Source organism: Varroa destructor, unplaced genomic scaffold, assembly GCF_002443255.2.
Source record: "Varroa destructor unplaced genomic scaffold, Vdes_3.0 BEIS01000002.1, whole genome shotgun sequence".
Classification (NCBI taxonomy): domain Eukaryota; kingdom Metazoa; phylum Arthropoda; class Arachnida; order Mesostigmata; family Varroidae; genus Varroa; species Varroa destructor.
Window position 1 is genome coordinate 47,631,672 of NW_019211455.1, and position 27,566 is coordinate 47,659,237.

The 27,566-nt window shown below is 38.2% G+C and overlaps 4 protein-coding genes across 7 annotated transcripts; 2 read left to right on the top strand and 2 right to left on the bottom strand.

Moving 5' to 3' along the window:
* Nucleotides 1–1,260: 1,260 nt before the first annotated feature.
* LOC111245818 (uncharacterized) lies at nt 1,261–9,869 on the bottom strand. 4 transcript variants are annotated; one of them, XR_015319962.1, is made up of 7 exons: nt 6,819–8,561; nt 6,072–6,359; nt 5,407–5,526; nt 4,996–5,061; nt 4,402–4,563; nt 2,716–2,784; nt 1,261–2,482 (listed from the first exon to the last, which is right to left on the bottom strand). XR_015319962.1 is itself a non-coding variant. In XM_086978716.1 (6 exons), the coding sequence occupies exons 2-5, from the start codon at nt 6,153–6,155 to the stop codon at nt 4,411–4,413; spliced, it is 423 nt and encodes a 140-aa protein (XP_086834842.1). In that variant the 5' UTR covers nt 6,156–6,359; nt 6,819–8,561; the 3' UTR covers nt 1,261–2,482; nt 4,402–4,410. The 4 variants fall into 4 exon arrangements, 3 of the variants coding, with proteins under 3 accessions (XP_086834842.1, XP_022650395.1, XP_086834841.1); XM_086978716.1 differs by lacking the exon at nt 2,716–2,784; XM_022794660.2 differs by lacking the exons at nt 1,261–2,482; nt 2,716–2,784; nt 6,072–6,359 and adding an exon at nt 9,730–9,869 and having other exon boundaries at nt 4,015–4,563; nt 6,819–6,889.
* Nucleotides 9,067–15,436, top strand: LOC111245814 (uncharacterized). The gene is made up of 10 exons (XM_022794650.2): nt 9,067–9,201; nt 10,571–10,649; nt 10,826–10,988; nt 11,577–11,771; nt 12,097–12,216; nt 12,321–12,597; nt 13,489–13,654; nt 13,739–14,043; nt 14,258–14,347; nt 14,749–15,436. The coding sequence occupies exons 1-10, from the start codon at nt 9,163–9,165 to the stop codon at nt 14,839–14,841; spliced, it is 1,527 nt and encodes a 508-aa protein (XP_022650385.1). The 5' UTR covers nt 9,067–9,162; the 3' UTR covers nt 14,842–15,436.
* Nucleotides 10,540–27,545, bottom strand: LOC111245815 (uncharacterized). Its single transcript, XM_022794653.2, has 4 exons — nt 26,996–27,545; nt 26,523–26,711; nt 26,093–26,191; nt 10,540–12,616 (listed from the first exon to the last, which is right to left on the bottom strand). Exons 1-4 carry the CDS (start codon nt 27,215–27,217, stop codon nt 12,575–12,577), a joined length of 552 nt encoding a protein of 183 aa, XP_022650388.1. The 5' UTR covers nt 27,218–27,545; the 3' UTR covers nt 10,540–12,574.
* LOC111245813 (protein argonaute-4-like) lies at nt 16,424–25,543 on the top strand. The gene is made up of 5 exons (XM_022794649.2): nt 16,424–16,540; nt 17,309–17,805; nt 18,696–18,944; nt 21,249–22,467; nt 23,946–25,543. Exons 1-5 carry the CDS (start codon nt 16,450–16,452, stop codon nt 24,716–24,718), a joined length of 2,829 nt encoding a protein of 942 aa, XP_022650384.1. The 5' UTR covers nt 16,424–16,449; the 3' UTR covers nt 24,719–25,543.
* Nucleotides 27,546–27,566: the final 21 nt, after the last annotated feature.

The following is a 27,566-nucleotide window of genomic DNA, read 5'->3' on the forward strand; positions in this document are numbered from 1 at the left end:
TCCTTCATAACTGAAACTTTCGATGAAATTCTATCTCTAGTCAAGGCGTTAAGATTTGATGCCATGCACATCTTTATAGTGTGCATAGAGAAAATCTCAATCAGAAGCGGCTCTGCTATCCTTCCTAACACTCGCCTTCTTCTAAATACGTAATTTAACCCAGTTGCATTCTGTTTTCTATAAACGATTTGCTCCTATTGCAATTACTTTCATCTTCCATTTTCTAGAATACTTTGTCTTTACGATAGGAATAATACGGACATTGATTGGTACAAGATCGAAAGAGTTTTGCGTCAAACGTTGACTGCCAGTTGTTCTTCATGGTGAGAATACATTTGATTTTTATGAAAACTTGCAAAACAAACGACAACGATGCAATGACATCATGAACGTCAGCACACCCAGTCCCTTTGGCTAACCTTCTCCCTTCATCAAACATAATTTCTAATGTTAATAAATAGCTTCCGCATAATAATCACTAGCTCCATTATTGTTCAAACTGTAGCCATTGAACTTGTGGGCTAATAGGAAAAAGTATTTGTGGATTTAGATCAGGTTACTATGTTAAACGAGAATTGAAACTTTCTTCCATTTCACCGGCCATCTCTTTGGATCAATTCACTTTTTTTTTTAATTTTTTTTATTTACTTTTAATTTAAGTGTACTTAAGCAGCGCAGTTTACGTGCAACTGAACACCACTAGGCCAAAACCTATTTTATCTGGGCCGAGTATGGAACTGAGGGTTCACGGTGGGACTTGGTTCCGACGGGCTTTGTTCGGTTGCAATTATAAGTCTAATAAATAGGTTATATTGTATAATGGCCACTAATTCACGTATTCAAGGCATCCCATATAAAAGCTATTGGTTTAAAGTTTTTAAAACGTCAAAATTCATTGGGCTTGCCAAAAACGGGCTCGCTTGCTGATAGCAGCGGCCAGCGATTATCTAGGCTGCTCGATCCGAGACGATTAGGAAATGTCCTCTATACAAATCAAGGAGATTGCTTGCGATTTTATAAAGCTGGAGCTGGAAAATCGGGAAGTATACCTATGCGAATATAGCGTTTTCGACTTTATCGTATTGAATGCTGATAGCTATTGCTAATCAGTAGAAGATCTTTACTTAGAGCAATACGTTTTTGGGTACCACGTTACTGTTACTATTCACACTGTTCAAACTGACTTGTTTGGTGCTGATAACAAATAAAAACGTAAAAAAAACGACCGAACATAACCGACAAAAAATTACACTTGCAGGATAGACCGCCTGTACATAATAAATAGCAGTACCTTCTTTAATCCGATAACGTTCGAAACTAACTGGATCATAAACATATGGATTCAGATGGACAAACAACATGGATAGTACTTGTAAAAAAAAAAGGTGTATGCATCACATTCTGAGCTTAACATTGAGCATTTTCAAGTACACGACTTTGTATTATATTTTAATTATATTATTATCATATAGTATTTCTCTGCCTTGAAAAAATCGTACCAAGACAATACTGTACTCCGAAATCGGAGTAATGGAATTTACCTGGTAAACTTTTAATTTTTTTGCTGAACTTTGCTTTTTTTAGTAATGCCTCATCCAAACCAGCTCATAGTTCTAACTACATTCCGCAGACCCTCGTTGCGATTTAACGAGCTTCTCAATTCACTATAATATTCATAATAATATGTTAGCCGTAAAGCAATGAACATCGTTGAAATGAAAGCCATTATATTTCTAAGCATTGAGGTACCGTAACGATGTAACCGACTCGTGAACAAGTCAACTGTGTCGTATTTGTAAGCGAATCTCTCTACTCCAAAAAAAAAAACAGTATTTTTCATATTTTTTGACGCAGCCGGACACGTCTTTAGTTTGCTAAGATAGAACGTTGGGGTCATGTGATTCATATAATCGAAACAAGATAATTCGACTCCATGGCGAATATAAACGATATCCTCAGAATAATCACACATCAGCCCAGCTATTTTGTGTATAGTGAAGTCAATCTCGCGCTTAATCGTTTCGAAATGTCTCGGCTTCCCAAAAAACACATATACAACCTGTCTCGTACCTCATCACGAACATTATCAAGCGTTTTCAGCAATTCCCCGGGTCATCTTAGACACTGTGCTACCGTAGCAACAACCCTGCGGTGTGGTCTAATAGGTTAGGTTAGATTCTTCTGCCTTCGGCCTTTATTAAATTTACTAGCTCTATATATTTCTGGTTAAAAATGATTATAGCATGCATAACCTCGTTAGCATCTTCACGACATATTCTGCTTTTACGCCCGCTAAAAATAGCGATTTAACAGTCGGTTTGCGCGAACTCGTATCCGAGGCAAAATGGAGAATTCAATCTTCTCATTCTTAACACCGATAATATTGCCTATCGCTGGACCTCTGGTCGCGCCGTTCTTGATCACATTGGTGAGTCACTAACGCTTTCAACAGGTAAATTTGACGACTGACTGTTGGCTCCGCCTACGAGATAATAAACCGAAAAGAAAAATTGATAAAGCATTCAAAATGTAATGAAATAAAAAGAAAAAAAAACGTTTTTAATGCTGTAAAAATGATAAAATAGAACCCAAGTAGCTGACCCAATAATGTAAAAGGAGTGATGTCGTTAAACAACGATACCGATATACAGCATCAAACATAGTGCAGCATAGCAGTAATGACGCCCAACTCCGCTTTACAACAATTTAACGTACTCGTTTTCTGACGGGGAAGTCCAGATTTCGAATTTCTTCCAGCTCAATGACAATGGAAGCAAACCCGACCTTCCAGAACACCAAGAAAACGGAAAAATTTAGTGAGAATCAACACGAAGACATCAGATCTATAGATTCTTATGTTGCAATCAACGACATAATCTTTCTTAACCCAATCGGGGTGCTCTGCGGCATGTGCCAATGGAGAAACTTATGTCACAAATTTTTCTTTCTTCGTTAGGAAATATATCCGCCATACAATAAGCAAGGTTTAAGACAACGAGGAGGGCACTCTATTAACTACAGGCATCTTCAAGTATCTATACTGGTTTTTAGCAATGCGCCTAAGAGGAGCTTGATGGGGGTATCTGTCGGCTATGCTACTAGTTCAATAGAATTTTTTTAACAATAGACCTATTCATAATCCTGTAGTCCATTGGTTTTTCCGTGATAAAGAAATCCGAATTACTTTTTCTATTGATTTCAATGAGTGATAGGATCTTCAGATTTAATATAGGATATAAGCACATTTCGTTTCACGCTGGAAATCAAATAATACCTAATACCAAAACCAGAGGTACAGTGTGGTAGGTTCCGTTCACGCACATTATTGCGTCACATAAGACCTTTAAAGTCCATCTATCCAGGTTTTGATCCGAATTGGGTCGACCCTTAACCTCGCTTACTAGGTTATTAAACACGTCTTTTTTTTCTGCATTTAGTCGTGGTGTTACGCACATGAATAAAATACATTAGGTGTTACATATATAATACCTACATTGGGTCTACGCAAACATAGCGCTATTTTAGCGTAATTCGACAAATAACGAATATATTCACTCGTCATTTGTCATATTATAAATAATCTCGCCTATTTAGAGATTTTAGCCGAGCAGTGCCATCTCATGAGTCTTAAGTGATAGCGAAACCATAAATTAATGTCTATAAAATTAGTATCTTAGGCCCACCTAAACATAACACAGGATACTCTCTAGGATCACAACTGCGCAATCGCCTGTATAGCTATTTTGCAGACGTTTAAAAAATCAAGATATAACTATTACAGCGTTCAAAATCTTTTTACGGTCAAAAAGAAAACTACTTCGTTTCAAATCTAACACTATCTTTACCCTTCAAAATCCTCAAATCAATCCTCAAATTACCTTTCAATACGCAAAATGATGACACACATGAATTAAGTGGCTATTAAGCTAAACAAAGAATATTATCAGGTGTGGCCTTATGATCATACTGCCGTCTGCAGGACCAGCGAGCTAAACACGAACTTGCGAGTACAAATCTTTAAGAATGGATTGGATTTATTGTAGTTAAGAAAGTATTTAAATTTTAAAAAAACTTCTCAAGCTATATCAAGAAGAAGTGGATACCAAACCGTAAATACATGCACATGTTAGAAAACATATCTATTAGTAATAACAATGGTATCTTTTATATAAGTCATCCTTAATCTGCCTCTAGATTGCCAATTTAAATAGCCGTCAATACTACTTCTAGTTATCCTTGTACAAATATCATTGTAAGTATATTAGTTGTCCTTGATATAAATACGAACGTACACTCGACCTATAAGCCTAGTATCTAAAAACTATTCACCAAATATGTCTCATTTTGTAACCATTATTGATTGAAGCTTTCAGTGCAAACAACCATACGATGGCATATTACTTATTAGCATTATAATTTTGATTCTTGAGCCATTTTAACACCGGCCTTCGCCAGAATGCCAACAAGCTTCCCGTTCTCGTAGAGTGCACGAGTATCATCACCAGTGCCAATAAATGATCCTCGGACGAAGACCTTCGGCACGCTGCGACTACCGGTCATCTCCTAGTGATTGCAAAACATTCAATATTTTAAAATAAATTGTTAGTACTATATATTTAGGCACAATTAAGGCATAAGTTCAATGGAGATTTTTATGAACCTTATAATCCCAAAAATTACTGTCGAGATGAGCTATGTATTCGACTAGGCGTAGAGTTGTACGTAAAATAAACCTATGCCAGAAAAATGGTATATCATTAGGTCATTTAGGACTACTCTTCGTTCAATGGTAGATCATTCAATTTCTAAATGTTTCCTTATCGACGAAGTAAGAAAAACATTTTGACGTGACTAAAGGGTCCCTCTTTTTCTGCGTTGCGTTCATTACACTCCGATCGTTATAGTATATTCCGCCTGGTGGGCCACAGTCCTACAAACAGATGAAGTATTTTATATAAGAAGCGTCATTAGAAGGAAAGTCCAGGGTCTTCTCACCTGAAGTACGTCTTGAATTAACGGTCCATCCTTACGCTTATCCAGCTGGACGAACCTTGCCTCAGCCTAAAATGTATAGAATAATGGCTCAATTATATATCCAATATCATCAATTATTATTTTAAAAAAAATACAACAATGTATAACCTGACAGAAATAGCAAATTTGTATGCAGAATGTACTGGCTATATTAATTTTTATGGACGAAATTACCTCACTTCAACGATATGTAAAATAATTGAGTATTTTTTCATTTTCCACTTTTTTCACCACTATTGTTAGCTAGTTTCTGACATGACGACCATACGACAAATTTATTCATAAATATTTCTAGCGAAAAAAAAATGAAAATCATCTTTCTAAACACTTTCGGCATGTTGATGAAATATGGCGGCTCAATATTGCGCTTACTTTTATGTCAGAAACGAGGATCGAATAAACCATCTGACAATATGGACAGGTCGTCTTTGAAAAGACTACAAGCGCGTTCTTTGCTATGAGATCGTTGACCACTTGGCGGGCGGCCATTTTCTGTAATCCAACGATAAATAAGAACATAACAAGCGAAATGCTGGTTACTAATTGGTTCAATTACCGGCTAAATAAAGAAACAGCAGCTTAATGGGACATGCTGTGGGCATTGTTGGTAAACTGGTTGGTAACGTGGTCTGTTCGTTCAAAAGCAGGGGTTTTAACTCGTACATAAATCGATAAAAGTATTTAATCGTGCCATTTTTTTGTTTCAACTTCAACCGGTAACACGTTCTCATTAGAAGACATTGTTTATTTCGATTATTTCCCTATGTGTCTAACTATGCGATCGAATTAGACCGAATCATTATTTTATTAATATACCAATAGATAGCGCATCAGTTCGCTCTATATTATAGGCTTTCTTTTTTGGCTACTTCTCGCCATCAACGGGTAATGGCGTATTGGTTAAGGATTGTTCCAGGTACATTGAAAAACGTCGTTTCTAGTAAAACTCGTTTGTTCGAAAAACACCACCCGAAAGCAACAGTTTAAATGCATAGTATATCATTACAGTAAATACAGTACACTGCCATCACACTTACCACCCTATTTTTCTTGTGAAATCTCGCTGCTATATAAAAGCTCACCACTGACACAGCTGCCGCACTTAGCAAGTATTTGTCCATACAGTTTATCAAGTGGCAAGCGATCTCGCACGGAAGAACAGACACAGGCAGTTATTAATGCTGCTGTTGAAAATTGTGAAAGCACAAAACATCTGCCACGGTAGAAATAGCCGTCAATCAACGCAAGGCATAAAATTCGAATCGACGAATGATTCCTCTACTCGACTATCCTTCGGAGAGAAATTGTTCCCGGTGCAAACAATGCTGAAACGGCGATACTACAATTGCTTTCTAGCGACAGCTTGCTATAAAGGATTTTTATGTTAGTGTTTCTATTCAATCGTTGATAAAAGCCTTTTTTTTTTCTGAACAATTATACTTACTTTTTGCAAATAGGAATGAAATTATATCGCGCAAATCTAGGCCGAATGCTATATTTTAGAACGTTGTTCCGGATGAGGTGCCAAGTTGGATGATCAAAAGGGAAACTAAATATAGTATTTGCCTATACATACAATTATATGATTAAATTGTTTTGGCGCTCTTTCAAATCTTATTATAGATTCACCACATAAATTAAACTAGAGGTGTATGCTATATGCGTTGTGTTGAGCGTATTAACTTTGTTTGTAGACATTAAAGGCTATAAAAAGGATGCTTATTATCAGATTGACTGTGCGTCGCGTAATTTTCAATTTCTGATACTGCTCATTGGGTACGCACTTTTAAGAGCATCAGAAATACGTTTGTACGATCCGTCTCTCACTCCAGCGCTGTATGCATACATTGATCGCCTACAATATGTTTCAATAAAGAAAAAAAACACGGTGTTAATTGCAAACTGTACAGTGAACGCTGCGATGTCATTCTTTGAAGAGTCCATAGTAATATTTGCGCAAACGTGGGTAGTGCAGCAAACTGCTCAACGAATGGTAACTGAGTGGGTATGCTTATTACGAGTACTGAGCACTATAATAAATCCCAGATATTTTTATCGGTTCCGCGATACAATTAAATGAATGAGATTCCGTAAGAACAACGGTAACGCGTTAATGTAAAGCAGGCTATTGCTTTGACAGCGTTGCTTCTAACAAATGAGATTTATACAACAGCTGATACAGGAACAACGTGTTTTTTTCTAATATTTTGGACGAGCTTAAGCATGATAGAAATAACAATTCACTCATTTGTGCGAATTGGACGTGATAGAAAACGCGAAGAAATCCGATCTTTAAATGTTCGATACCTACGAAGCTCAACAAGCTTCATTGTTACATCTTTTATTTTTAACACATGACATGGATCCGTTTTCAATAGATTTTGCCACAACCCGTAGGTTAACACAATCAAAAGAATGAGCATAATGATAGCGGCTCAATACGTGGACAGTAAACCTGTCAGTGTGAATTAAAAAAAATATTTTACATTCAATGCATATTCAACGATTAGTACCGGCATTGGACGTTAATAGCACTGTTTTCTATTGAGGCATAGCTACTTAATCGAGCCAATCTTACTGGTGTTTTCTGAACGTATGAGTTCTTTAATATAGCAGCTGATCTTTTGTGCTCCACATTTACAGGCTCTGTATGTACTGTCCTATCCAATCTCTACCTGCCACAATCCACACGTTTAATTAAAATGCTTTCCTTTAAAAATAGAAGTCACACAGCAGTGTAGTGACCATAGAGCATAGAGAACAGCACGCTATATACATATCGCGTTGCACGGGATTTTGATTCCGAATAGCATTATTTGAAGCATCTGCGCTCAGACGCTTCAGATAACGCACACTGCTCATATTAAAACAACTGTACTACTGTAGTAACTGCATCATCATAAAACTTTTACTGAGTAGGCAACAGATGAAAAACCAGCGAAGATTCAGGTAAGAAAAAGCACCACGGACCGCTACATATTATATAATAGTATTAAGCCTTATTAAATTTGTTTGCCACTTATAGCTACGTTTGTTTGACGCATGAGATTTCTAATATATGATATGAAGAAGCTTACTCGTAAATAGATATGTTGATAAACAGAGGGTCAAAAGAGACGGGGCAAAGCTCTTTGATATTACAATACCAAACACCGAATGCATACAAATAAATATTTAAGCATTATTAAAGAACCGCTCAATGATTCTTGCCCAGCCCAATTTGAAAGCCTGATATAAAATTGAGGCAGATAGGTTATCTATATAAACAATTTCGTCCTTTTTATCATAGCCATTTTTGTTTACAGAATTTTTCAAAATATCATTTATTTCTATATTTCTTCGAATAGTAAACGAGAAACCTGTAACATCGAAAATGATGTATCCTAGCCCAGTCTGCTTGCAATGCAAAATACATAAATTTAACCTACTTTTCTTAAAATTTCTACAGTACCAGTATTTAAAATGTTTACTAGATAAATATCGTAGTTTAAAAATAAATTTTCCTAAATAAGTTGGTTTACTTTTTTACAAAATTCAACAACCAAATTCCTACACAATTGGTAATTGACTGAAATAATAATCAATTTAAAAAAACTATTAAGTATAAAACAAATGCCGGTGCGGACGACACAAACTGGCTAGGATAGCAATATCCATTGTAAAGAAACGCCAAATTTTAGAGTCATTTTTTTTTATTTCGGTGCGGTATCGAACAGAACGATAGGTCGTTTAAATTTGAGTGCACGTTGTTTTCGTTCACATCCTTGTAATGGCTCCGGAACTATACAGTCAGCCAGATAACAGCGCGTCTAGGGCTATCCATCCTATCCCGCCGATTAGGGCGTCACGGCTAATCCCAGAATCAACCCAGAAAGCCTCTCGTATGCGGTAAACTCGCAGGCAGCAAAAACGCCCGCGCAATCTAAGCGGTGAATCAATGCCTTCATATGATCGTCCAGGTTTCTGGTCGTTTCATATGTCTTCAGCTTATAACAAGCAAAAACGCTTTTTGTCTAATTTGTTCAGCCTACTGTTGTCTTTGTGAAGTACTGCTCAGTCACAAGTGGATCGTTCGTCAGCTTCAATAATAATTTCACTGAATTAATTATTACTCTAAGAATCTTTCAGATGGACCCTAAACAAGGACAGTCGCGCCAACACGAATGGGTAGGTCTGTTGCTATTATCATTATTATGGTTATTATTGACTGTGCATTGTAATTATATAGGGGGGTGTCTGTCATGCTGATTTGTTTGTATATTTCGACTTAAGCTGAACACGGCTGTATATACGGAGTCACGAACTCTTAACACATTTACAGTAATTCGATTTTTAGTCATAATAAATTGTAATAGTATAATTTGGTCGTTTATAAATTATCATAACCACGGCCACTAGACGCACCCCGCTATAGGTCGTTAGGGGGTAATTGAGATGTATGAGAAAGACAACATATGTAAAAGTACTAAGCAGTATTGTGTAAACAATGTGTTATCTATAAACGCGAAATATTTTTCTCTTAAATTTTTCTCAAAATACCATACTTATTTTAAATCAACTATGTCACTGAAACATTTCATGCACTTGTCCGGCCAATCACTATTTAAATGTGTCGAATTTTATGTCTACTACTACCGTAACGTATTCTTTCAAATGGCTGACGCCTCCCGACACAAAACACTGTGCTAAACCAACCACGTTATTTCCGTAGCGTTGACGTCCCGTAACGAGGAGAGCTGAGCCTAAGCACTCTAGATCTCACCAAAACTTTCTGAAATAACAAACTTCTATTCATTGAGAGTCACTCATAATTTTTACGAATATTTGACAACATATAATTATGTGTGTAAATCTACAGTGTTTCCACTATGCTGAGTAATATGCAAGCAGGTATAATTGTCAAGTACTTGACAAAAGATGGTCAATCATTCTAAATGAAAAAAAAAAGCATATACATGTTATTCATCAATGACGATTAATTGCACATTTAAGTTTAGAGAAGTTTATTCACATACCTAAACAGAAAGTTCCTTACCTTCAAGTGTCTCACAACAATGCTCAAACTGGTTTGAATCGAAATGCGTAAACGCTGATGTGTTTGCCAATTTACAAGTGGAATTAATTTATAATCAATAAAAATTTGGAATTTAGCTTCCAGAAAAGCAAAGCCTAATTCGTAGGTTCGTAAATGTATAATTTACCCGAGTGACCACCACTACTGTTAGATTAGAGAAGGAAAGAACGACAAATTAGCAGCACGATAAAACTGGATAAATTTCTCCACATAAAATCAGTGTGATTAAGTTATGAGTACTCTGAATGATTTTTGAACTTTTCATGATTATTACTATTGTTATTTTGCTTTATTTTTTACTAAACTAAACTAAAAATTTTAAAATCACTGATTTGATTCGTGTCAGGATCCTCATTAATTTATACTACAAGCTTATACGAGTCAAATTAACTATTTAATAAAATCAATTATTTAATAGAATAGATTACTACTATTATTATCATTCGGTTTTTATTCCCCCAGGAACCTCAGCTGGAGCTTACCATCACGCCGGGATCAAATGGCGTTTCTTTTATGGCATGGAACGGCGCGAACCGAATTGGTACGCTAACTGCAAAACAAGCCAGTATCATTTCTTATCATGTGTTATAAAATCAACGAATGAATGAATAGCTTTTTTTGTCAGATCTTCTTCTATGCCTAACTTGTTATCCGAAAGCCGTATTACGTTACTTACCCTTTGGATAGCTAACCCATTTTTCTCTTCCGTACATCCAGCGGTATGTGGCCGTGAACGCGACGTTCATGTGCACGATTTCGACGTCACATTGAACAGACGAATTAGTTTCGTAAACGATATCTCCGAGGTACGATTTGCTAAGCGGGACCTGCTAGTGATCTCGGCGTTATCGGGCGAAGTGTCGATCCTCAAATTAAAAAAGTAAGAAACAAACTGACCTATGTTTTTTCTGACCGTCGCGTATATTGTAAATGCACGAGCACGTACCTAAGATAGGGGAAATGAAGTTTAGTGTGAATTCGCTGTCGATTAATTACGTCAATTCTCTTTGTCATATGCCAAATTTGTAAATAATGTCTTGCTTCCTTAATAGCGCTTTCCCTGTAGTTAACGTTTTGGTTAGCAAGTTTACATCCTTACAGGTCTGACAGTCATATTCTGACTTCAGAGACATTAAGTGCTCCATACGCTGTAACCGGTTTTGCGGTAGTGGTGTCGAGAAGTGTTTCTATTTAATGCAAAATTTAAGCGTCATAGCAATTAAACTCAACGTATACGGTTAATATAAGGGGATTTCTGGAACGAGAAAGTTGGTTTTTGGATTTCAACATTAACGGTATCAAGCAAGTGGCGCAATTACTGATTACTAATAAAACATCACAAAAATATCCAGGGCTTATTATCATTTTCGATTGTATGTAGCGCCTTACGTTTGTTATTTTTCTTCTCCGTAAAAATTACATTAATAAATAATGAATAAAATAGTCATTGATTGGTGTTGTTATTTAGAGACTTTTCGCGCAACGTCAACCCTGTCCAGTTCCAGCGGCATCTGCTGGCCCACAATGCGCCAGTTTTCGCCCTGGATGTTGATTCCTGTGGTGATACGTTTATCTCAGGCGGAGCTGACAAGGTCGTCAAACTGTGGACCGTCTCTGGGCAAAAACTTCTTGGCCAGTTCCGTAAACACAACAACGCCGTGAGGTATGACGATTCCAGACGAGAATCATATATTTATATGATCGTTTATTATAACTATAGGGACAATTTCAGTGACTTGCATCGATCCACCACAACTCAATTCCTAACTAGCGCCTCGCTTATTACGTTTAGGTGTGTAAGTACTTATTCGAACGGATTCAACTATAAATGTCGTATGACCGGTTCTTTTCGGTTGAGTTCTATGAAATTGTAAATACGAGGAAACACAAAACGCACTATGATATTGAAATTGATCGCTGAGATATTACCATAGTAACAACGTGGTACAGTCGTACCATTTTAAAAAAACTTTTTAATGCGCTTACAGACACCTCACGTATACTTCGGATGGCCTGTGCTTCGCTTCTGCTGGAGACGATCGCGAGATAATTGAATGGGACATCCGCTCGCAGAATCCAATTAGCGCGATTGCAAATCACTGCGGCGGGTTAGTATCAAATCTTGTTTATTATACGAAATACAAGCATGTGTCTGGCTGAGAAAAAAGTTAACTTCTGCATTAACATGCGACCGTCGCAAAATGGCTTGCAGGGGTGCGTCTTCGCTGGGTTTCCTGCCGGAAGGTCATCTAGTAGTGGGGCATCGGGATAACAATTTGCGGGTATTCGATGCAAGGACTAAGAAAGTCCTTGCCACGTACCGTGTCTACGACAACCCGATCCGTAGTTTGTCGTTGCATACGTCTGGCCAGTTCGTAGCGACTTCTTGCCCTGAAGATCAGTGCGTGTCCATTATTGATCTTCTGAATGGCGTACCGTTAACCACGTTTACAATCAAGATGCCAGTCAAACAAGCGTTGTTTCTCTCGGTGAGACAACTACGATTACCTTGAAGTGAGGGAAATAACACGACAGAAAAAGCCAAAAATTCTTTGTTGGTTCTGAAAAAGAACGATATATGCATCATGGAATCGTACTACTGATAGATATTCATTCTAACTAGAGATGTGTGTTCGGAAGTTTGAGTAGGTATCAGTGAGCTATAGGATTTCTTTACAATATCCTTTCTTGCACGTTGATTTTATTGTCCATTTGCATTTCTCTGATTTCCAAGAAAAATCAGTGAGGTTCTTTTGCATTCAATTATTTGCCATAACAGATTGAGCATCAAGTGTTGCATATCAGACAATGGTTACGATAAGGGGAATGAATAATGCCCGGATACATTGCGGGCGTTCCCGGTAGTGATAGGGATATTAGAAATATAGATGAGCTCGTTTTCTCATATGTGGTAGCAATTCACAAAATAGAGTTATAATTGTAAATCATTATTGGTAAACTGGTACCACTACGCGTACTACCCGTGCTGTGCCGCTACGTATTAATGAATTCGAATTCGCCAAACAAATGATTAGTAGCTATTACTGTAGCATCGATTCTAATTAATGATTCTGTATATTTCGGATAAGAAGTATAGAAGTGCATATGCAAAAGAAGCATAGGGCTATACACCCGCTATAAACTTAAAATGATTGCTTGAAGAACAACGGTTTGCGCTATTTTTTTTTCAATTTAAATGAGTTTTAACTGCTAGTTGAAAAAACAATGTGTTATTTTTTGCACGGTTGAAACTTTAGTAAACCTTCAGCAGTGTTCTGAAGAACACTCATATTGGCCCACAATGCGTACTGCTAAGTACAGCCAATAGTCAGCGCCGGGTCTTTTTACTTTTTAAACATGAATCTTCTACTAAATTTCAGCCATGCGACCCTCCTGTAAATGATTTCGATACGTCGGACCTACTTTGTGTACCCGGGCGGGGGCGCAAGCTCAACATCTTCAATTGCGATCTGACGCGCCTACTTGAAGATGAAGAGCGGATGTCGCAATCACACCAAATGTCGTCTTATCCTGAGTGTGCTAATGGTAACTCGAATAAAGATCCTAATATTTTACAAAATGCACCGACCAGTGTAACCTTGTCTAACAACTTGATTGACCGAATCGCAGCGGGTGTTCCAGTCGCCGACGAAAAGGAGAAAACGGCTGACGAACGAGACGTTGTGGACACCAACAATAAGCATCCAGTCTCGAAAGCGTCTGGGGACCTTGCCGAAAGAGTTCCATTAGAGTCAAATAACCGAGTAGAAAGCGGTGCTGAAATGATGGCTCGCCGTACGCGTCGGATGACGCTCGCGCGGAGAACAATCAAGCCCAGACGGATATCTCTCGACGACCTTCATGAAGAGCAAGAAAGGCAGGAGTCCACAACCAGATCGAAGGAACTTCAGGAAGAAGTGGTAAATGAAGCGGCGGTAAGTAGTTAAACATGCTAGTGTAAAAGACAGTCTTTAGTGGCTGCCAGCTCGACCCTGATTTCTTGTGAAAGATGTGGGATTGTAAATAGTAATACTAATAATAATAATATTTCAAAGCCTAAGTTTTGTTTAGCTAGATATTCCACCAAGTCGCACAATGCCTTCATAATATCATAGACCATTATTACCTATCCTGATACATTCCTTTCAGGCTATCCGTCAGGCTGAATCCGCTTTACTGAATAAGCTTATTGGCCAGATTGCTGACATGAGTGACAGGATGGACCGTCTTGAGATTATGGTATGTGATTGTATGATTGGAACGTTTGTAGATCTACGGCACGTAAACATGTATATAATAAGTAACATATATGTAATCGAGCCATACTTGCTCGAGCTTAAGTGCTGCTTCAATGAGTTTCGGTGCTTTACGATTGTATTAAGCCAATGCCTAGCCGGCGCTAAATTTTATCCAAAAATAATTCTTTTTTCTTTATCGTTTGAGATAATTAATCATTGCAGTGCTTTTGACGAAGTGTGCTCGTTTTGGATACAAAAGAACGACACTGCCCGTATTTGTTGCACAGCAAAGAAATAAGACCTCGATACAAAGTTGGTTAAATGTTGCTTATAGTTGGTTAAGGTGCAAAGTGATAGGATGTGTGCTAATAGTAATAAGGGCAATAATGTGAATTGTTTCAGATCACAAACAGATTCAATGAACTGGCCCACGGAATCGCCTCTCTAGAGGGCCGGTGCCTGAAAGCTAATGCGAATGAAAGTAGTATTGAATAGCTATTGGAGGATTTCAAACCCGGAAACTTTGAGCTTGCTATACGTGTATAAGAATGTACGCAAAAGAACATTGGTAGACTTTTAAAGTGGGATCATTTTGTCGTCAGGGGTAACTCATCAGTAATTGTTTTAAAAGAAAATTTATGATCTTTTGAGAATTTTAGTACTTTTTTTTTGGAAACTGTAGAAAGAAAACTGTATTGTTAGTTTAGATAAAGAAAAAAAAAGGTGTGCACGTTGAACCAAGTTCTGAAGACGTAAAAAAGATGTTCTAAATGTACAGGAGTGTCGTTAAGTTCGATGCTTATAGCAAAATATACGAGTGCGCCATTTAGAAACCATTTACATTAAAGTTTGGGGTGCTTGAGGGAAGTCTTACTCTGAGTGCTAAAACATACAGAAATGAAAAAAGCAGGTAAGTAAAACTAGCAGAATCCAGCGTCATGCAATATGATGGAAAAAATTGTAAAAAAAATTACAAATATAATCTCGTACGTTAAAAAGCGGACCTGTATATTTCCCGAAAAGTGAGGTGTGTAGTCTACTAACTTTATTTCCCATATATAAATAGACGTAAATTATTAGTAACCAAGAATATTCTTCTTTGATAGTATTAAATCATAATATTGAATTAATAAATAATGGGTTTAATGGCTAACATGTATGCTCACATATAACTCCGATGGCTAATGGAAAATTATTCTAATACAACTGATAATTAAGGCATTATGTAAACATAAGTATACGTCCTTTAGCTTCCCTAATTCAACTAATACCTTGCCCTAACTAAGCCATATGTGCTGAAAAGTCTTCGAAGTAGCCTTATTGAGATAGCTTAACTAATTTTGGAAAAAACATTTTTCAATCCATTTTGTCAAGTAAACATGTATATACAAACTAAAATGAAGTGCCACAGGCTGTATGAATGTAAGTGGTAGTCAACATTCGCAGGCAAATACATATCTAGTTTAGTGAACAATAACCAAGAAATTACATGAGACGATTGCTCGACGTTTACTTGAAGCAATTATAATAATGCTTGAAGCCTTTCACAGCATTAACTTCCGTTTCTCAAAGCATTCATCATTACGGGATTGCAAAGCATATATCAGCGTGCGTATGTTATCTCTTATACCACGCTGGTTTGTGCATAAAGAATCTTCCACAAAGCATGTCAAAGTGTGGATGTAGGCAGTACTTGATTTTGCATTGCACCGAAGTCACTTACGTTCATCCATCAGCCGCACTGAGTGCACGTCACTGAGGATCACGTCTCGTATATGCTTCTCTCTCTCCCATTCTCTCTCTCTTTCGCTCGCTTTCGAATTCGGAGTTCGCTCAAGAATATGTCGCGCGATTTCGGGCGCCCGTGTCGATATTGACAACGCCAACTTATTCAAGTTGGATAGATGGTGCGATCGGAGGCCAAGTTACATCATCTTGTATCAAAAATAAAGTCTCACCTTCTTTATAATTCACTTGAGTATCTATTTGATCTACTCCATACGTGTACTTAACCATAAAGTGCTTTGAGCAATTGTTCTTTCAATTGTACTTATAAAAAATTGTCTCCGTTTACTAGATTAATAATATCCATCTGTCAGTTGGATGCCATGTGCATTGAAAGTCCCTGAACTCTCCATATTGCTGCGCACTTCAACAAAAATGGCGTCTCGCAAAAATGTTGGCTGGCCTAACGGTAAGTTCGCATAGTTCGAGTCACTTGTCATAGAAAAAAAAACTATTAAATACCTGCAGTATTATAAAATTTGAAGCTACACACATTGAAGTGTCGCTTAAATCTGACGTGAAGCCTTCACGTGCGCTTATGGCAGAGTAGCTATTGCATTTTGAAGAGCATAATTGAAAGCGACTTTCCTCTGAAGGATTTCGTAACGATAAATGGTTTCAAGCATTATTCTATTATCGATGTAGTAGTAGTTGCAACTAGACATTTTTTCATTTGTAGGGTAGAGTCTGACATCGTTCTCGTTGAAGCGATTTTCATATGTAACGAAGGTATTGTATTTTTATTATCTCAAATACAAATACAAAGGCTTCAACTTAAGCACGAAGCATTCAACCTAGTCTACCATAGAACTCCGCAAGAGTTCTATGGTAGACTAGGTCTTTACTGGTACCACTCAAAGTGTGTGTAACGTCGGATTTCAAAATGATTTATACCCGAGGGCATATTAAGTTGGATATGAACGATAGAGCAGATGGCTATTTTTAGACATGAAATGTAAGTCTATGAGACGAAACAGTTTTGTGTTGTTCTACTACGTGTTCTATTTATTAACACCATATGAAGACGTACATATAGCGCGAGGTGCATTCCTTGCAGGTTTACTCTTCTTCAAATGTACTAAGCAAAATATCTTGACTGGAACAGCCACTATTACGGGTCCATAAAATACTTCTGCATGTATGGCTTTGTTTTTCTTCCCTACAAATTTGGCTTCAGTCAAAGTTTCGCGAAATTATTCCGGGAAAAGGCCTGTTTTAGCAACGTCAAAATCAAAGTTTGGAGTGGAAACAGTGAAGTTGAAGACCTGCCGCGGCACAAATGCGCTCCCCGTCAGTTCACACGAGCAGCGTGCGGTTGAGGTCTTCGGCAATGTTCCTACCGTTCCAAAGCGTCCTATTACTCCGACGCAAGCAGGTTCGTCACTACCGCTTGTGACGAATATGTTTCCGGTCAAACTGCCATCTGCGAAGATCTTTCAATACAAGGTAGAGATTTCCCAAATCAAGGACACTGGGGATCAGGATAAGGTCAGTGACGCGGGTACTGATCCATCAGAGTCAATAAGACAGCAGTCAAGCAGTAGGAAACCTAGCTTTTCGGCCGATATCAATCATAAGGTCGTATTGATATGCAAAAAACGTATCGTTGGCGAATATCAACTGGCGTATGATGGACATCGAAAGCTCTATACGCGAAGGCAGCTGCCGTTTCAGGTATGGGTACATACACAAGAAGCCTCTAACCGAAAGAAATTAGATATGCTCATTTGCATAATAGTATAATAGTAATAAGCTTCATTGGAATATTTCTTTAACTTACAGTACATATGACATTACTATCATATATGGCAATACGAGGTCAATCTGAACACACAGAGTCCTTATGAAATACATACGCATAGAACCTATATCAAGGTTCAGTGTTATGAATCAGGCTTTCCGTAACTTTAAAACAGCACCGCATTCAACAATGGTGCACCCATCTCATCAACCAATAAGATGTATAGACGGTAACTGTCCACATAAACATTAACTCTTACTATAACGCTTTGAACTGTTTTGGCAGATCATAACTAAATTTTAGCTTGAACTGCCATTTGGCCACTGAATTATACTTAATTTTTAAATGTCGGATAAAAGGCAAAAACGTAACTTGGGGTAGTGGATATATTAGAGAACTAAAACAATGAAAAATCACTTTCGTCCATTTGAAGTTTTAGCTGATTACCGTTTATACAGCGATAAACGGTATGGGAAGTATGCTTCTTGCAAGTTTGCAAACTTGCAAGAAGCATACTTCCCAACACATCGGCTTAATGATGTTCAATAATTCAACGACTTTTTCACTAATTCTACATCACTTGCATATTACTTTTTTTTTAATTTCAAGATTTACACCTGGTAGTGTCGTTAAACATTGCTCCATACTTGAGCTCTTAACACGATGCAAAGTGTCTATGCACGGAGATTAACATATATCATCACGTGTCCCCAGATTTAATAAGCAAACACATTACCATTGTACCGTGACCGGGACTGCCGCGTATAGCTGCATATGGTAATATTAATTATGTTTCTTTGCCTGTATCCTTTTATGTTTACAGAAGCAGGAATTCAACTCAATTAACGTCATTCACAACAGAGAAAAACTCTCGTTCTGTGTTCAAATCGAATATGTGACTGATATTGATTTTGAGCCCATCCAGAAATTCTACACGAATATCAAAGAAGGAATAATTCCAACAACAGCAGATCACGGAATTAGCGTACAAGTGGCAGATACTATCCTCCGAACAGGGCTTACTTTATCGCTTACTTCAGTCGGCCGTGCGTTCTATAGGCCACCTCAAGCGGTTTGCGCTTTTGTATCATATTTTTTGTACTTCATATAGCATTTTTTCTTGCACGTTAGCTTGTTGAAAAGGTATTCACTTTTTTTCTAAATAGATAGTCTTTTTTTTTTTATTATTATTATTTTACATATCTCAGTAACGGGTCGCGCGGGCTGGCGGTGGTGTCATTTGGAAGCTGAAATTTGCCGGTAATAGATGTGCTAAAATTGGTGCAACGCCTATCATCAGGCTTAAGGTAGAGCGCTTTGAAGGCAAGGGTACCATTATCTCCACGACCCAATGTAACTCCGCGCAAGATTTTAAATGGCATTCTCAATAGAGGTCGTCGGCTTTTATGACATGGACCAGCTACAATTTCATCTGTCGCACTATTCGCTTCGTCTTCGCTAGAAGTCAACATTGGCTAGTCGGATCTTCTTTGGTTTTTAAAGTGCAAATGCCTGTAGTTTTTGTTCTGACGTCCCCTAGTTCGAATATTGACCAACCTTTGAAAGAAAACGTAATCATATATATATATATATATATATATATATATATATACGATATTCCTAACGCTAAATTCCTTAAAATGCCTTTGCCTTTTCATAAAATCAGGCTGAGGCTCTACTATAACATTACACGTGCTGATTATGACCGCGGCGTTACCTTTTTCTTATTAAGTAATAGCCCTTGTTAAGGACACGTCTTTTCCCTGCGATCTTAGTTCGCCTCCGACAAAACGTCTTTGGACGCTCTCTTATACTCTTAAATATACTCTTAAATCAGAGATGAATGTGTCGCTTGAATTTGCACGGCAATGGGTGATCATTTATGATCTTTTTAATGATCCACGTTTGTCTTGGCGAAAAGACGAGAGTCTCTGCTACATAGAGGTACATAGAGGAATAACAATCTGGTGCGATCTAAAGTTTTCCGGTGAAATTGAACAAATCAAAGTATTGAACGTTTTGCGATTTTTTTTTATATGCAACAATACGCGTGCATTAGGTTTTTTGTGAAAATAAAATGCACCACACAGACGGTATGTTGTTGCGTGAAATTTCCAAAAATTGGTTATATTTTTATTTGTTATAATTTTGGTAAATATCTTTGTGATAAAAACAAATGCTGCCCAGGCCTATAAAAAGTATAAGTGCTGTCCATAGCTAAGATGCCTTATTGGAAGAAGCGGCCCATGATGATTCTCAGTTTCGTTTTGAAAATTCTGATGTAGTTGCTAGCCAAATACGGAAAAAGTCGATTAAATTATTGCTAAGGTTCAGCAATGCAAGAGACATATTACTCGCCAAGGTATCGCCAGAGAATAAGACTTCTCCAAATGGTCTTAAACCACTTAAAGCACGATGTTACGAATACGAAAATACACGAATCGATTGAAAAAAAATTGCCCGATTGTATCGCCATTTGCGAAACCCCAAAGGAACGCAATGAAATCGAGTCATTTCTGAAACGGTTAGTCACGAATGATAAAAAGTAGAGGTAATGGGAAGATGAAAGAGTAAAATTTTAAAAAACGTGATCTACGATATGTGGCTTAGATTGATACCAAGGAATGCGACTCTATGTGTTTAACGGGATTGGAAAAGAATCGTGCATTAAGAGTTGCTGCCGGCAAACAAAACGACGATAGATTCTAACCTCTACTATCAATAACTATCAAATTTGCAAGAAGCCATTGAAGAAAGGACTGATGAATCAAAAAGACCACATGCATCTTCAGTTTCCCGGCAATAATTAAGAGAACTTATGTATACTTAATTTATCCGGTGTATAGCCAAGGTTATACCAGGCTAGACCATTAGGCTTTCATCTGTTTCGACCTCTACAGGACTTCTTCAATGATAATAATCTAGTTTAAATGAAGACATGCAAAAATCACTTATCACATTTTTTTGCTCAGAAACCACAAAGTTCTACAGTCATGAGATGATGGTATTGCCAGAAAAACGAGAGAAGGGTTCATCGAGCTTCCTTAGATGCAGCATTCGAAATCACAGGAAGTTAAGTCTCAATTTTTCCGCACATTTTCATACAAGTGTGCAAAAATAAACCCTTTGGTTGCGGCTCGATTAATGAAGACCCCTTTAGTTTAAAAAAGTAATTAACAAGGGTCACAGTATTTTTTTAAAAAAGTAATTAACAAGGGTCACAGTATTTTTTTAAAAAAGTAATTAACAAGGGTCACAGTATTTTTTTAAAAAAGTAATTAACAAGGGTCACAGTATTTTTATATTAACATATCATTTCTGTATGTTATGTGTAAGCTGTACATCTCGATCATTTCAACGTGTTGGATTATTTCAGGCTAGCAGCGACTGCTATCTGAGCGGTGGTCTAGAGGTATGGCCTGGATTATGTACGTCAACACGACGTGGAACTTGGCGTCCATTGGTAAATATTGATATTAAATGCTCAGCATTCTATGTATCGGGACCTCTGCTGCAGCTTGCCAAGGAAGTTCTAGACCCAAAAAAAACGCTACCTTTCGATCCGTTAAAAATGCCACTAGCACCTAGAGACCGTGAAAGCCTTGCTAGTGCCCTGAAAGGTGTCATTGTGTATTCTGTGCACTTGAATCAAAAGCGGAAAATACGAGTTGCTGGTCTGACGAACTATGGCGCTGATACTGAAACCTTTGACTGGCAGGGGAAATCAGTCTCAATTGTTGAGTATTTTGAGCGGAGACATAATATCACGTTGGAACGGCCTGATCTACCCTGTGCTATACTTGGCAATACTAACGGCGCAATGGTTCCTATGGAGCTGTTAATTATTGCACCAGGCCAACGCTGTATCAAAAAACTTTCGGAGCTGCAGACCTCTCTGATGATTAAACGAGCAACGGCCTCACCGAATACACGGTTTCAACATATCAAGGAAGCTGCTACATTGCTGAAAACCAACTCGGCAAAGTATTGCACAGAGTTTGACATGAGCTTTGAAAACGAGAATATTGTGGTGCAGGGGAGGCGACTCACGGAACCAATTATAAGCTACAGGAATGACGAGACCATGCAAACAAAAGATGGCGTATGGAGGCTCGGTTCGCTGTTGAAACCGGTCAAACTTGACCGCTGGGCTGTCGCAATATTAGGGAGGGTGCAGAATGATACAGTAACTAACATGGTAAATGGATTCACGGCAGCAAGTACGAAAATGGGTATGAAAATTGCCCATCCTTATATTCAAACATATGATCAAAGTGTATCGCCCCGGCAGGTCCTCGTCGACATCAAGCAACATGTAAAAAACGTACAAATGACGCTTGTCGTAATGTCACCACACACTGACTATAGTCAACTGAAATTTGAAGCTGAAACTACTGATCTCTGCACACGGACGCAATGCGTTAAAGACTCGAATATCGTCAAGAAATTCAGCATGACATTCGCTCAGAGTTTGTTGCAAAAGATGAATGCAAAGCTCGGCGGGCAGAACAGCTCAGTCAAGAACGAGTTTCGGCCTCCCGCATTATCTGAAGCATTTATGGTAGTCGGAATCGACATTAACCACTCAAGGTCTGGTTAGTAAAGAAAAGCTTTTCTAATTAAAGGTTCAGTTTTGTAAATAGTATTCAGGGGAGACTAGAGTTGGAAGCTATAAAGCAGTCTTGGCTTCTTAGAACTAAGTTCTTTCTCTCACCAATGTAGATTTTTTGCCACCTTTCAGAAAATCTAAAATCCACTTTTGGAAAGAAAAGAATGATACAAAAATTCGTAACGAAGTCTTAAAGGAAAGCAATGGTGCCTCCACGATATGAACATAGGACTAATTTGGCATACCTCTGTCACCAGTGGCAAAATCTAGTACTGATTGATGAGTAATAAATTCTACATACTATGTGTTTAGGGTATGAACAGATTTTTCCCCGCTAATTTGCCTGAGATAAATGTATAAATAGGTGGATCGGAAAGCCTTAAACTTTGCTATAATAGAAACGAAAGTCGGCATGATTATTATATATTCAAAAATTTTGCTTTACTTGACCTAATGAATCGTAGTCGTCTGCGCGATCAGATCATAAAATCATCAAAAACTAAATTGTCAGCATTTGCCCACGGCTGGGAAACAACCAGCCGAAACAGCGAGCATGGTCTGAAAAACGGAAGGCAAAAAGTGCCTTCCTTAACGCCCTTCGCCGGAAGTGGTTTTAGTGCTCTACAGCTAATGGTTTCGATTTGATTTCGAGATGAACGGCAATTCACATTTCAGATGGCTGCAAAAAGCTGCATTGCAGACTATTGCATGAAAATTCGATTCAATCATCTCAAGTGTCTTATAAACAGTAAAAGCTGGCTACACCATTGTCGGAAATCTAATGCATACGCTTAAAAATGTATAATTTTCAAAGTGCTTAAGTTTGCAAGATAGATATAACTAATTAGTTTCTGATAAACCTAGTGTATTTAACGGGAAGTAACGTCCATGAAGTATTAGGTAATTAAATCATTAATATAGGCGTTTTCGTAGTATTTTTTAGTATAATTTAGTAGAAAGGAATGTTCCGCACTTTTAAAGCTAGTAAATTGGTCTGCGTAAGACTTTGCTTGTAAGAGCGGAAGTATGGGAAATATTTTCGACTATATAATATTCTACGGGACGTGCACACTTTTTTCGTCCTTTATATTTTACAAACATTTTTGCATAAAAAGAGGTTTCAGATTTTTAAGAAGCTTCATACTAGTCTCCGCAACTGGATAGGTATCATTCTAAGGAGCTGGAGTATGATTGAACCGTTCTGTGGTTAAACACAGATGACATGAAAGTCGCCTCCATTTCGTCAAAAAGTAGATTTTATAACGTCAGTAGTCATACCCTAAAAGTAGTGTTGGCTGCAGTTTCCCGTAGAATCCGGCAAAACTTCCTGCATATTTTATCAAACAGTACTCATCAAGTTAGCCACTTTGTTCTTGCAACACTTCTTTCCAACTAGTAGATGATTTAACTTCAACTTTTTACAACTCTAACGCTGTTTTCGTACACATGTATTGATGCCTGCAGGCGAAAAGGGAACACCCTCTGTCGCGTGTTTAGTAGCCTCCATGGATCAGATTCCAGCTCAATACTATTCAACGACATCGATACAAAGCAAGGAACCGTACGTTGTCAAGCTAAAACCAATGTTCACTGAGGCGTTGATAGCGTTCAGAAACGAAAATCATTATCTACCAAAACAGCTGATTATCTTCCGTGCTAGCGTGCCCGATGGACAGTTTAATGAAGTTCGTTTGGAAGAGTTGACCGCCCTCCGTCAGGCATGCGCAAGTATACAGCTGAACTACGAACCTCCAATGGTATTTATCTTCGTTACCAAACGTCACCATGTCCGATTTCTTTGCCAGAACAAACGGCAAGCCGTCGGCAAAGCGAAGAACATCCCACCCGGTACGCTTGTTGATCGAGATATCGTCCAACCGGACGTATTTGATTTCTACCTGTGTTCACACGCCGGTATGCAGGGTACCTCACGTCCAGCTCATTACCAGGTTGTCCATAACGATGCCCTACAATCACCCGATGAAATCTATAGCATCTGTTATTTCTTGTGTCACACCAATATGCGATGCACGCGATCGATATCAATTCCGGCTCCACTGGAGTACGCTAATCTGGCACTCCGGCGTGCTAGTGACTTCATCAAAGTTGCAGCTCCGAGATCAAACAATGATGGCGCGGCCGAACGCAGGAAAACATGGTCGAATGATCAGATAGCCACGCTGGAAAACGTAGTTGCAATTCATCCAGAAATGCGTGGAAAGATGTACTTTATTTAACATAGGATATATACGAGAGACGATTAACAAAATTAAGAAAAAGGAGTAGTTAACGGAGTAATTCTGTGCATAGCAGCCTGAGGCAAAAGCGCATGCAGGAGTGCAACGGGTAGTAGTCAATTCGGCCAAAATATATACTAGCATGGCGAACCGCTTTTGTGTTAGTATACTTTGCTTTTAAAAATATTTAAAAGTAACGGAACTTATATTAACTTTTTATTCTAAGTATACAAGCTCTTACAGAAACGTGCAAGTAAAGAAAAAAAAAACGAATCTACTCACTTAATTGAAAGTCGTTAACTTCTTATTGCAGTTGTTACATAGCCAAGCAAAAAAAATCATTACGATACTTTCCCTAACACATAATACAATAGTCGATATGACTTTGGAACCCGACATTTCAAGCTTTTAACTTAGATCTGCTCCAGCAAATTAAACGTAGGCCGCGCGTTTGCCAAATAGACAATCAAAAACATGATTGCTTCTTACTTTATTGAAATCAATTGCGCCTTTAAACCTACAATTTTTTTAGCGGCCGTTTTAAATCAGTGTTCTGTTGTCAACCGATGTAAGCCAGCTTTACTGAGTTCAACTCAATCGGTGTTTGCGTTTACATCTTTTTATACTGTACAAGTGGCAATCGTGTTTATATGCCGTATAAAGATTATCATATAGGCTTGTGGAAAGTTAAATCAAGCTAACTAGCGGATTCAGTGTAATTCAAGTGTGGACTCAGTAATCCGGAAACAATTGCTAACACCTCGTAAGATTTACTGTAATTAATAAACAAATTTACTAATAAGATATGTAAAACCTGAAAGGAAACCCCATCGGCAGTAATGTTTTCAATTGAATAATACTGTCTTGTTTTCAAATACATTAGGTTCATGTATGATTATGCTACCTTACAGATGCAAAAAGATACGTTGCTTTTTTTAAATTAGTTTAAATTAGTGCTAAATTAGTTTTCTGGCGCAATTTAGCAGCTAATTTTTTCTTACCCTTAACTTTTCCCACTTAGAACCCGTCAAACTGTTTACTGCATATATCGCTACAATAAACACTTTGGAGTTTAGAGCGTATGTTTCGTAAACATGAAACTCAGGTCAAATACAACGTACATAGATATTTGCTCTCGACGAATAGTATTGCTTCCGCTTACCACGCCTTATGCTAAGCATACTGAGACTAGGCAAATATCAATTGTTCTTAGATTACATATTACTTTTACTCAAAACAACGAACTTCACAACGCCTACAGACATATGGATACCTAATTCATTGTTATAGAGCCAACATTAATAAAAAAAATAGTCGATATCTTTGTAATTCGTAGAATTCGTTTCGCTAAAATTGAACACCGCTGTTACACACCTCCTTCCACAAATGGCCCCGTTGGTTTCTTATCAGGTCCAGCTGAGGAAAATCACGCACGATTTTTTCAGCTAGCCAGACATGACCGCCTTTTGCTGCCTGCAAGACGATAACAGCAAATCGTTATTAATGTCGCTTGGATTGCGTAAAATATTCTTGACCATACCCCTCTCTCCCCATTCACACGATACATGACTTTGAAGACGGTTTAACGTTTAGTCTAAGAATTTTCGTCTTCAATTGAATCGTCTGCTAGCACTTATATTTATGAGATTTGCACCAATAAAGTCACCAGTCTACAGTTTCCGTAAAGCTACAAATAAGAATAATCAACCGATTGCCTCAGTTTCAAACATCTCCACACAATCATAATTTTCTTTCAAACAAAGTCATTTGGACGGAAAAAGAACGAAAAACGCTGTGTACTGACCTTATGAGCAATCGTGTCGCCATCATCGTCAACGTCCGCTACACTTTCAAAGCGTTCCCTTCGCAGGGCCGATAGTAAAATGTCCAAGACCTCCTTATGCCCTTTGTAGGCTGCTCGATGAGCAGGGGTTGTTCCCCCATTGGTTCGGACATTTGGGCAGCCACCACAAGCCAACAATTCGGAGACAATCTGAGAAAACACAAATACAACAAGCAAAAGGTATAGTCGATTCTAAATTTAGACTTATGTCCTAGGACAACTCGTTCAAACTTTATATAAGCGTTTTAGAACCCGCAGCCTTTGACCATCACTAAGAACCAATTGTCAGTCAAATCGGTATCGGTTCCAGCGTCATCGTTCAGCTCTTCACATTTAAGAGGCACCAGAATAGCACTTTTACGAATTGTCCATAGTAACGTGCGACCTAAGCCAGCATTTTCTAAGTGCATCTATTCGCCCTTACAGCTACTCACGTTGGCTTTTCCGGCGCGTGCAGCATAATGCAAGGCTGTGTATCCATACGGGTCCTGTTGATTCGGGTCGTGGCCTTTGGCTAGTAGCATTCTAACCCTGTTTAATTCGCCTTCTCTTGCCGCCCCCCATAAGCCTCGCTCAAGTTCCATTTCCATTAAAGATTGCACCGCCACCTTTCCTGGGCCGTGCGAACAACAGCTGTGATTTTCGTCACAGCTCATCTTGTTATAACGAGATCGATATATTTAGGGACCTTTCTATCAAACAATGAATAACCCACCGCATTTCAGCTCTATTACGAAGTTATGGTGCAATTTATCTGGTACACCTGCTTGTAAGGCTATAGGTCTGTTTGTAGCGCCGAAAAAATTCAACAGATCCTTCCTTATACTAGTCTCTAGTCGGGCCCGCTTTTCATTCTGTTTGCTAAGAATGAACAGAAGATCAGGTGAACTAACAACAGTAGCAGTAGTAAATTGTATGTTACCTGTTAGGTAACAATAATGGAGAGACGAGAAGCGGCACCCGCTGCAGTGACCCCACGGACGTTACAACGGACACGTATCACAC

What these genes read in the sequence shown, in the direction of transcription:
- LOC111245815 (XM_022794653.2), bottom strand. Translation starts at nt 27,217, where the DNA reads ATGAGCTGTGACGAAAATCACAGCTGTTGTTCGCACGGCCCAGGAAAG. An exon ending in GCGACACGATTGCTCATAAG is followed by an intron (nt 26,192 to 26,522) that starts GTCAGTACACAG and finishes ATCGTCTTGCAG; the next exon opens with GCAGCAAAAGGCGGTCATGT. An exon ending in GGGGCCATTTGTGGAAGGAG is followed by an intron (nt 12,617 to 26,092) that starts GTGTGTAACAGC and finishes CCTCACTTCAAG; the next exon opens with GTAATCGTAGTTGTCTCACC.
- LOC111245818 (XM_086978716.1), bottom strand. Translation starts at nt 6,155, where the DNA reads ATGGACAAATACTTGCTAAGTGCGGCAGCTGTGTCAGTGGTGAGCTTT. An exon ending in TTCACAAGAAAAATAGGGTG is followed by an intron (nt 5,527 to 6,071) that starts GTAAGTGTGATG and finishes GTTGGATTACAG; the next exon opens with AAAATGGCCGCCCGCCAAGT. An exon ending in TAATTCAAGACGTACTTCAG is followed by an intron (nt 4,564 to 4,995) that starts GTGAGAAGACCC and finishes TGCAATCACTAG; the next exon opens with GAGATGACCGGTAGTCGCAG.
- LOC111245813 (XM_022794649.2), top strand. Translation starts at nt 16,450, where the DNA reads ATGCCATGTGCATTGAAAGTCCCTGAACTCTCCATATTGCTGCGCACT. An exon ending in GAAGGCAGCTGCCGTTTCAG is followed by an intron (nt 17,806 to 18,695) that starts GTATGGGTACAT and finishes TTATGTTTACAG; the next exon opens with AAGCAGGAATTCAACTCAAT. An exon ending in TCTATAGGCCACCTCAAGCG is followed by an intron (nt 18,945 to 21,248) that starts GTTTGCGCTTTT and finishes GGATTATTTCAG; the next exon opens with GCTAGCAGCGACTGCTATCT.
- LOC111245814 (XM_022794650.2), top strand. Translation starts at nt 9,163, where the DNA reads ATGGACCCTAAACAAGGACAGTCGCGCCAACACGAATGG. An exon ending in TTATCCTGAGTGTGCTAATG is followed by an intron (nt 13,655 to 13,738) that starts GTAACTCGAATA and finishes ACCGAATCGCAG; the next exon opens with CGGGTGTTCCAGTCGCCGAC. An exon ending in AAGTGGTAAATGAAGCGGCG is followed by an intron (nt 14,044 to 14,257) that starts GTAAGTAGTTAA and finishes CATTCCTTTCAG; the next exon opens with GCTATCCGTCAGGCTGAATC.